We start from the raw sequence: 9850 nt of genomic DNA on the forward strand, positions 1-9850 counted from the left end.
GTCATGGATGTTGGTATTTTTTCAGAGTGACAATAAGAGTCAATTCAGCTCCACTTGTTAATTGTAGGCATAACGATTATGACTGGATGTGAAATTTGCCCCCTTTTTTCTTAAATGACAACTGTGCATCTTGCTGTGATGCATAATGTACAATGGTTGGTCGACAACGTTTGTTGAGCCTTCTGTCCTTTTCTTGCTGAAAGAAAAGAATGCCAGGAGATGCTGCATTTACGCAAATCTAATGCACACCTCAATTTTCAAAACCCTGAAACCCAAAAAGTATTTGCTGGCACCATCAAATCTAATGTACACCCTAATTTTTGTGATGTAATTTGGCCAAAAAAGGTGTGCAATACATTCAAGTCAATATGGTACATTAGAAAAGGTTTTGTCTCCTGTAAACAAGCCAGCAGGCACTCGAATTAGCAGTCTTTCTCAACAGCTTATTAAAATGAGAGTACCAGGTATCTGAAATGATGTTTATTTTAATCTGAGCACATAGAGAAGGTCTTATGCTACTAGCACACAAGCTCCACCAACTGCTTTTATTTTTTCTTCTGCTTTTCTGCTGAAGAACTTTGCTTTCACAATTACAGGCTGTTTGGGCAGTTTCCCCTTGCCCAGGACTTTATAATAACCCTAAAAACATAAACAGATAGAAGAATCGTCAGCAAGCCCAGAAGGTACCAAGTTTTTTTCCAAACATCACTGATCAGTTCCAATAAAACTACAAGATTATGTACACTTTGTGAAATATTGCAAGTAAACAAACTGTGCCTAGCAGGGAAACTGTAGAACTAGAGACTACAAGGGAGGAAACAGAAAATAGCAACCTGACAGTGTAATGGAACATGTGCAATTTAAAGTGTGCTTGCTACTTCATGATGTTCACTATGCCCATCAGCAGGAGTCTAAGCATTCTATAGATGTGCATTCCAGCCAACAGAATATTTGGGTAATATGGGGCAATTAAAGTAAAAAAATGAAGCTTTCACCATATCATGTTTCACTGAAATACTGAGATAGTTGTTTGAAAGTGCGTAGTTAATGTAAAGAGACAGAAAGACAAACATTCCATCTTTTTACCACCCCGCCCTTTGGCTATACAATTATAGTATCTACAGACATACAATGAAGTCTCACCATATTTTCAGTATATGAGTAATAGAAAGAGCCAAGTCTATTGAATGGGCACTGCCTTTGTTTTCTTAAATGGAAAATTAGCTGTTATGGGGTTACCAGTATCCTACAACTGCATTTTTACAATTCGCAACGTAAGTCTAGTTCACTCATAATGCTGACACAAGCCATGGCTTATTGCAAACAAGCAGGCTCCCAAAGTGGAGACTGTCGTTTCTTGGTCATTTTGCCCCTACACTACATAACACCATGGTTTGGTATAACATTCATCCAAACACAGGCTCATGGTTTAGCTCCTTCTGACAAACCAACAAACTGTAAAACCTACAATAAATTTAAGTAATGCAATCACTTTTGAAATGAAATCTAAAAATGCCCACTCTACAGACTGTACAAGCCTGGCTATAGCTTGGTCTCCACCATCTATGCCCCATCAAGCCAGATGCAGCCAACAGGTAGCAAAACCAAGAGGCTGGCAAACTCCCATTTGTCTGGGCAGGCCTACTGTAGTCAAATTACGCAGACCTTCCTTGGTTTTACACGATAGGAAGCAAATATAAAAGCAACATTTGGGAAGCTCTGCATCATTATAAAAAGTTCATCCAAAGGTTTTTGACACTTACTGAGCGCACAACATCAATTACAGGTGATAATCCGGCCGGATTTTTGGCATACTTGAGCCTTGTCTGCTCACTAACAAGTGTCCACAGTTTGTCCAGGTTGACTGTGGGACAGAAGTGCTGGTTTTTCTTCAAGTGGTAATGTCTCATACCAACCTTTCCAAAATAACCAGGATGGCTAGAAAGAAAAATCACAAACAGAAAAATCACTGCATGATGCATTTTTAAATGCATGAGCAACAATACTTCGGTTTATTGGATGACCATGTTTAGGTTTACCGTATTTTTCGCCCTATAGGACGCACTGTCCCATAAGGTGCACCTAGGTTTTTTTGGGGGGGGAAATAAAGGGGAAAAAATTATTCCCCCCCCAGGCGCGGGGGAGGCCCAAGCTTCCCCCGACCCCAGCCCCCAACCAGGCAGCTCTCTGCAAGCCGTGGGAGCCCAGCGCTGGCTCCCGCTGCTTGCTGAGAGGTCTGCGAAGCCTGGACGCGCTGAGCTCAGCGAGGGCAGGCTTCAGCATGCAGGCAACTCTCCGCAAGCAGCGGGAGCGCTTCCGCTGCTTGCGGAGAGGTCCACAAAGCCTGGACGCGCTGAGCTCAGCGCGCACAGGCTTCAGCATGCAGGCAACTCTCCGCAAGCAGCAGGAGTGCTCCCGCTGCTTGCGGAGAGGTCCGCGAAGCCTGGAGAGCGAGAGGGGTCGGTGCGCAAAGCCTGCATTCGCCCCATAGGACGCACACACATTTCCCCTTCATTTTTGGAGGGGAAAAAGTGCGTCCTATAGGGCGAAAAATACGGTACTCACAAAAATATCTGGCACAGGTTAAGAGCAAAAGGTGTGAGGCAAACATTCTTAGTTCAAATCTGAGGTCAGCCATGAGCTCACAGTGCTTTTAAGTAAGCTTCTTTCTTAATACAGGGTAGAAAGATGAGGCAAATATTGAGAAAGGAGAAAGCTCTACATGAGACATTGTTGTCTGCACCCTCGTGCTGACCCACATCTCTTACTCTGAGGTACCTTACTCTGTTACTAACCTGGTGGCTGACTGTACTATGCGGAGCACAGTCGGTGAATAAAAGTCAGTTGTTACTCTCTGAGCACTATAGCACACCATGATAACTGACAATATCTAGATGTGACTCTAGTCTCAGTTATTTGTAAATATGCAACTTCATTGTCTTGCCAAATTCTCAGGGGAACAGATAAAAGCATGAAAAAGATTGTGCATGACAGTATACTATGGACTGGAACAGACAGATTGCTATTCTACATGTCTGCATACATTTGAAATAAGCCAGAATCTAGAGGCTAAAAAAGAATTTATTTTAAAAACTAGTGTGTTGAGCCAGTTTGTTTTATGATACTAGGTGCACCTGAAGTCCAAATACAGTGGTACCTTGGTTCCTGAACAGTTTAGTTGTCAAACAAATCAGCTCCTGAATGCCGCAAACCTAGAAATGTTCTTTTTAGCAAATGTTTTTCGGAAGCCGAACATCCGACGCAGCTTCCGCTTGAGTGCAGGAAGCTCCTGCAGCCAATCAGAAGCTGCGCCTTGGTTTTCGAACCGTTTCAGGAGTCGAACGGATTAAGTTCAACAACCAAGGTACCACTGTAATAAAAAGTGGGCGAGCACTTTCATTTTCTGGAAGGGCCATAGGTAGCTCAGTGGTAGACCATCTGATTTGCACACAGAAGGTCCTAAATTCAATTCCTGACATCTCCAGGTAACACTAGAGGAGACTCCTGCCTGCAGCCATGGAAAGCCACTGCCAGTCAGTCAATGGTACTCATCTAGATGGACCAATGGTCTGATTCTGTATAGGGCAGCTTCCTACATTTGAAAAATATCATTATAACTTCTTTGGAATTTTTTCTAATGCCCCGTATTGACTTGAGGTTCTACTTGGCATATTTTGCTAATATTTACTAAACAAAACAAGGGGGACCATCCAATCGTATTGGCCTCCTGCAGCACACTTCTGATTGTGCAAATGGGGGGGTCCTTCTCCCCTTGCAGCCTACTCCACCAAAAGAATTTGCTCTGAAAGGCTGGGGGGATCCCACTGTATTCCCCAAAACTATTTGAAATAAAATTCATTAGGAAAGCAGATACTAAATATACTTTACATAGACTTGTACTTACTGGCTTCCATAGAGCTCTGAGAAGCCACAAGTGATGAAAGTTCAAGCTTTCCACAGCTGTTGCAATAAAATGCATGTATACTTTCCTTAAATACAGTTCAGTATTTGAAAACGGTATTTCTTAACTGCTGAATCTACATAGGTAGTTATTTTTTGGTGCCAGTTTTTTTTTTGGGGGGGGGTGTTGATGAGGGAAGAAATGAAGGGAAGTAAAGAAAAAAGGGCTAGCTTACTATTTATCAAAGTTTATTCTGTGGTGGTGCAGGCCTCCAGCATTACCACGTCCTCCAGGATGCTTTCTATGCTTACCTAAAGAGAAACATCAAACAGAAATATTTTTTAAAAACTTTAAAGCAGAGAAACACGCACACACTGCCAGCTTAAATGTTTATCATCACCAGTACTTAAAGACCACAATCCAACACAAGATTTAGGCAAGCTTAAGCCTGCAGACACACCCATACTATCATAGAGGAGTTAACTGTCCAAGAATTTAGAGCACAACTTTACACATGTTTACTCAGAAGTTCCATCGTGTTTTCCCTCTAGTAAACATTTAGTTCAGCCTTTGTATGAATCATAGTGAACCTGCAAAGGATCAGGCTACAGGTCTGCTGTGTGATTAGCTGCACCTCTACTGGCCTTAACAGTCAAGGTCGACTTCCAGTTTATGGCTTTAAAAAGCTCAATTTTTTTTATCAGGCTGGCAAAGCAGTGAGATCTACTTTCTTCAGACCACATTTCTAGGAACTTGGAATTTCCACTTTCTAAAGTTATGTCATTCATGCTACGCTAGCTCTAAGCAAACTGGAAGTATAATTAGTTACACAAAGCAGGACTTAGGACGGTAGTTCTTTTACCCATTCATTGTCCCCAATGCCTGCCTAAAAATATATGGTTAGGCTACAACTGCTCCAGAGGCCATATAGTGGATGCCATTTTGGGTTTGGAACAAGGCCTGAAGGGATGTGGGAAACCTATGCAAGTTTAGGCACCAAGTATGGTAAACCCATTTGTGTCAAGGAGTGAAGCAGAACTTGTTAATAAGCAATCCTATATTTACTACTGATGCTATTTATCTCTGCTTCTATACAATAACCATATTGCATTTCATAATAGTTCTGACCCAAGAGCTATGCTAAATACACTTATTAAAACTTCTCTGTTACCTATTTTCCTGCAAAGAGCTTGAACCTCATATTAGCAAGGGGAAACCTTGGCTGAGATAAAGTAGGTACTAAGGAACTTCTTCCCCATTGCTTGTATTCATTCTGGAATGTGCAAGCTGGACCCCAAAGGCATGGTGGTTGTAGCTATGGATAGTCTTTGCTAGCAGCTAACACTTCAAGGACAATCTATCCCCATATGAACTGACCCAGATCATCGTTTGAGGTCCTTCTTCGTGTGCATCCTCTGCCAGAGGTCCAGAGGGGAGCAACAAAAGAATAGGCCTTTTCTGCTTGCCTGACTTTAGGAGCCGGGCAAAAACATTTCTCCCAGGCTTTTGGCTAATTAAACCATCTATGGCCTTTTAAACTGTGTGTGTGAAGGGGAGTGTTATTGTTTTAGTTTGTAATTATGCTATATATTTTTGTGTTTTTATATTGTAAACTGCCCTGTGATCTTTGGGTGAAAGGCAATATAAAAATAAATAAATCATATGCTTTACTTCCATGCAACTAGACTCAGGAGTTTTATTAAAAAGGGGGCGAGCAAGCAGAAAACTACAAGTGTCAGACACCAAAAAGCCTTTTTTCCCTTTAGGTTTAAGTCACCTGATAACCAGGGTTCCAAAACCCTGTGAAGCAACAATAGATTTAAGTATCAAAATAGTTCTACATGGAAGCTGCTTCTATACGTACCAATACGACCATGGCCGTGGCTGACGTGGCCTCGCAGTTTCCTGGTCTTCCTCAGTCTTGAAGGCTTAAGAAAAAGACAATACGACAGCATATGTTATATCAGTGCCCAATGAAAGAACAACAAATGTAGCATGATGTTTCTAAAATCAACAAATGATTGCAATACACCAGTGGAGGATCTCCAGCTTGGAACAGTTGCTTATGAACCTTAATCAGATTTACAGGCCTGATTAATGTGTGCCTCCCATTTACCTTTTCTGAAGACACTGGCATTTGAATGTTTGCTGTGCTTTGACTGTTTAATTAACTTCAAGTGGTGCTTACCGGTAAATAAGTAATCTCATTTTTTTTCTCACCTCAGGATGGCATATACACCATTATCCTCATTTTATCTGCACAAATTCCTGTGTCTACATTAGGCTGTGATCAGCCCAAGATCACCCAGTGAGCCACAGGGCTGCGCGGAGATTTGAACCTTGGTCTCTGCAGCCTGAAACTTTAACCACCGTACTAGTATGGATGCCATACTATATATGCATCAATATGCTATAGCGCTAGCCATACTAAGCTAGCAAGATAAGCCACACTAAAACCTATGTAAAATAAAATAAAATAAATACAACTATAAATAAAATAAATCCCTTCAGGTCAGCGGTCTTTTCAGGCTATTAAGATTGGCTTCAATAACAGTACAGTGGTACCTCGCGTTAAGTACTTAATTCGTTCCGGAGGTCCATTCTTAACCTGAAACTGTTCTTAACCTGAAGCACCACTTTAGCTAATGGGGCCTCCTGCTGCTGCTGCGCCACCAGAGCATGATTTCTGTTCTCATCCTGAAGCAAAGTTCTTAACCTGAAGCACTATTTCTGGGTTAGCGGAGTCTGTAACCTGAAGCGTATGTAACCTGAAGCATATGTAACCTGAGGTACCACTGTATATAGGCATGTTCAGACATTCACCTGAATATGGAAGTAGAACCCTCCGCAACCCCTAATATCCCCACGTGCACCAGCCCTGCCCGTTCATTTCCTGATCTTCCCATGTTGAGCTGAGGTCTGAAGCAGCCTTTCACTTGCATGTGCAGCTTGGTTTCCTGATTAAAGTAGGTTTCCCAATCATGCAAACATGACTAAAATCCCCCTTCAGACCTTCCTCACTCAACATGGGAAGGGCCATAGCTCCATGGTACAGCACACACAAATGGCTCTTGGTTCAATCCCTGGCATCTCCACCTCCAGGTAGGGCTGGGAATGATTTCTCCCACAGTCCTGGAGAGCCACTGCCCGCCAAAAAACCCCAACCGATCTAGATGAACCAACCACCTGACTTGGTGCGAGTTTCCTGTGTCATGCCTCCTATTTGGCATGTGGTATATTTGCCAGTATACCCACATTGTTCAGTCCAGACACTGAGGTCCAGAAGTGAGGTTACAGGGAACCAGGCAGAAGGCCTTCTTGGTATAGTGGTACCTCGCAAGACGAATGCCTCGCAAGACGAAAGAGTTTTCCGTTTTTTGAGTCGTTCCGCAAGACGAATCGTCTTGCGAGTTCTTGCGAGTTCGTTTCCTTTTTCTTAAAGCCGCTAAGCCGTTAATAGCCGCTAAGCCGCTAATAGCCGTGCTTCGCAAGACGAAAAAACCGCAAGATGAAGAGACTCACGGAACGGATTAATTTCGTCTTGCGAGGCACCACTGTAGTGGCGCCCACCCTCTGATCAGATGGGTGGGACGCCCTCTGATCAGACGTCAAAGAAACAAACAACTAACTTTTAGAAGACACCTGAAGGCAGCCCTGTTTAGGAAAATTTTTAATGTTTGATGTTTTATCATGTTTTTAATACAGTATTCTGTTGAGAGCCACCCAGAGTGGCTGGGGAAACCCAGCCAGATGGGCGGGGTATAAATAATAATAATAATTAAAAGCAGGCAAAGCAATAATTACAGCGCATCTCTCCCCAGAGGTCCACTAAGCAAACCTGTTCACTGTCACAGTGCCGACACCCATGTATGACACATTGCAAAGAGCAGAAACATAAGGCATTCAGAAAAAAATGCTTTTGGACCTCTATGCAAATATTTTTATCCCATGAAACACTCAAAAATTGCTGCGGGGTCTTGTCAGACCGTGACACGGGTGGCGCTGTGGGTTAAACCATAGAGTCTAGGACTTGCTGATCAGAACGTCGGCGGTTCAAATCCCTGCGATGGGGTGAGCTCCTGTTGCTCGGTCCCAGCTCCTGCCAACCTAGCAGTTCAAAAGCACTTCAAAGTGCAAGTAGATAAATAGGTACCGCTCTGGCGGGAAGGTAAATGGCGTTTCCGTGCTCTGCTCTGGTTCGCCAGAAGCGGCTTAGTCATGCTGGCCACATGACCTGGAAGCTGTACGCCGGCTCCCTCGGCCAGTAAAGCGAGATGAGCGCCGCAACCCCAGAGTCGGTCACGACTGGACCTAATGGTCAGGGGTCCCTTTACCTTGTCAGACCACTTGATGATGGTCTTTTTCCTCACTGGAGCAATGGTAAAGTGTTGTGGTAGATGCTGTACGATTTAAAAGTTTTATTCTTACAGGTGTGCTACGTACAGCAGGCCACCTGAGTGAACTTCACGAGCCACTTTCTAGTCCGGAGTTTAGGAGCCCCTGATCTAAAGGGCGCCCCGCCCCGTCCCCCCAGCTATCCCTTCGACTGAGAAAGGAGCAGATCAGTAACAGATATTTTGAGGGGCGGCGCTGCTCTATTCAACACCCAACCCAACCCCACCATGGGCCGGGGGGGGGCTTAAAAAGAAAGCCGTAGGGAGAAGCGCCTGTCCCGATGAGCTGGAGGCGGCAGGGAAGCGCGTGGTGGATGTTGTCTTTCCAACAACAACCCTGCGAGGTAGGACAGCCCGAGGGCGAAGGGGGCTCCGAGTGCAGAGCCCGGCCTTGAGTTCACTGTTAGTAAAAGTCCCCGAGAAACCTCCCCACCACCACCCACCGAGAGGCAGCCGCCATTCCCCGGCGGCTAAGTCCCCGCGCGGCCACCCTCCGTCGGGAGAAACGGCCTCTGAGGCGCCGGACCACCAGGCCCCGCTCCTCAGGCGGCGCCCCCGCCTCACTCGCCACCTACCATCTTGGCGGCTCCAAGAAGATAAAAGGGAAAGAGCGCTCCTCTCGCGAGATTTCACGGAAAGGAAAGCCCTTCTATCGCGAGGTCTCAAAGCCTCCCTCGGGGACGGGCCTTGTAAACGTTGCGCGCACGCGGAGAGAGAGAGAGAGAGAGAGAGAGAGAGAGAGAGAGAGAGAGAGAGAGAGAGAGAGAGAGAGAGAGCGGAGTCTCGCGATACTCTGGGTGCCGGCTTCTTTCGCGCGGCGGCGTTCCGTTGATCACGTGGCCCCAGGAAAAAAAAAACCGCGTCGCGGTCGTCAATAGCAGCTGAGAAGAGTCAGAAGCGCTTGTTGCATAGATCGCGGTTTTGGTAGAGGTAGGGGGGAAAGTTTAGAGCGGTATATGGGGAGGTCTTTCGGTTCTCTATGGGCTACATGGTCCCAGATGCTGAGAACTCTTGCTCCCCCCCATAGCTCAGCCCCGTGCACGTCTGCATACGAGTGCAACCTGTTGTGTTCAGTGGTTTCTTACTCCCAGATATGTCCCTACCGGGGTAGGAATCACCTGTCGAACAGATATAAAGCTCTTTAATCTGAGCAGGCTGAAAGCAAACAGTAAGGTTACCGTAACTTCTGTCATAGAGCTTCAGTATGCTGATGACAACGTCGTGTGTTCCCCCCCACAGGATGACCTCCAAATCATCCTAAATGTCCTTGCAGAAGCTTACAAAAAGCTTGGCTTATCGCCCAACATCCAAAGAACCCAAAGTGCTGCGCCAACAAACACAAAACAACTCCTCTGCAGTGCCACAAATCCAACTTAATGGTGTAATGTTGGCAAGTGCCAATTACTTTGCCTACCTTGGCAGTTATCTTTCCACAATGCTGAAATCCAGCATTGTCTGAGCTCTGCAAGCGCAGCTTTCTCCTGATTGAAGTGCAGAGTGTTTGAGGACTGGGACATTCACAGGCAAACCAAAATGCTTGTTTACAAAGCTATTG

General features: G+C 45.0%; 1 protein-coding gene across 1 annotated transcript; it reads right to left on the reverse strand.

The window, feature by feature from the left end:
* Positions 1–465: 465 nt before the first annotated feature.
* On the reverse strand, positions 466–9008 carry LOC310764783 (large ribosomal subunit protein uL15-like). The gene is made up of 5 exons (XM_083619277.1): positions 8871–9008; positions 5766–5829; positions 4137–4212; positions 1764–1938; positions 466–639 (listed from the first exon to the last, which is right to left on the reverse strand). The coding sequence occupies exons 1-5, from the start codon at positions 8871–8873 to the stop codon at positions 511–513; spliced, it is 447 nt and encodes a 148-aa protein (XP_083475403.1). The 5' UTR covers positions 8874–9008; the 3' UTR covers positions 466–510.
* Positions 9009–9850: the final 842 nt, after the last annotated feature.

This window comes from Podarcis filfolensis (genome assembly GCF_964270895.1).
Source record: "Podarcis filfolensis genome assembly, chromosome: 6".
Classification (NCBI taxonomy): domain Eukaryota; kingdom Metazoa; phylum Chordata; class Lepidosauria; order Squamata; family Lacertidae; genus Podarcis; species Podarcis filfolensis.

What these genes read in the sequence shown, in the direction of transcription:
- LOC310764783 (XM_083619277.1), bottom strand. An exon ending in AGAATAAACTTTGATAAATA is followed by an intron (nt 1,939 to 4,136) that starts GTAAGCTAGCCC and finishes TTTTCTTTCTAG; the next exon opens with CCATCCTGGTTATTTTGGAA. An exon ending in TAATTGATGTTGTGCGCTCA is followed by an intron (nt 640 to 1,763) that starts GTAAGTGTCAAA and finishes TTATGTTTTTAG; the next exon opens with GGTTATTATAAAGTCCTGGG.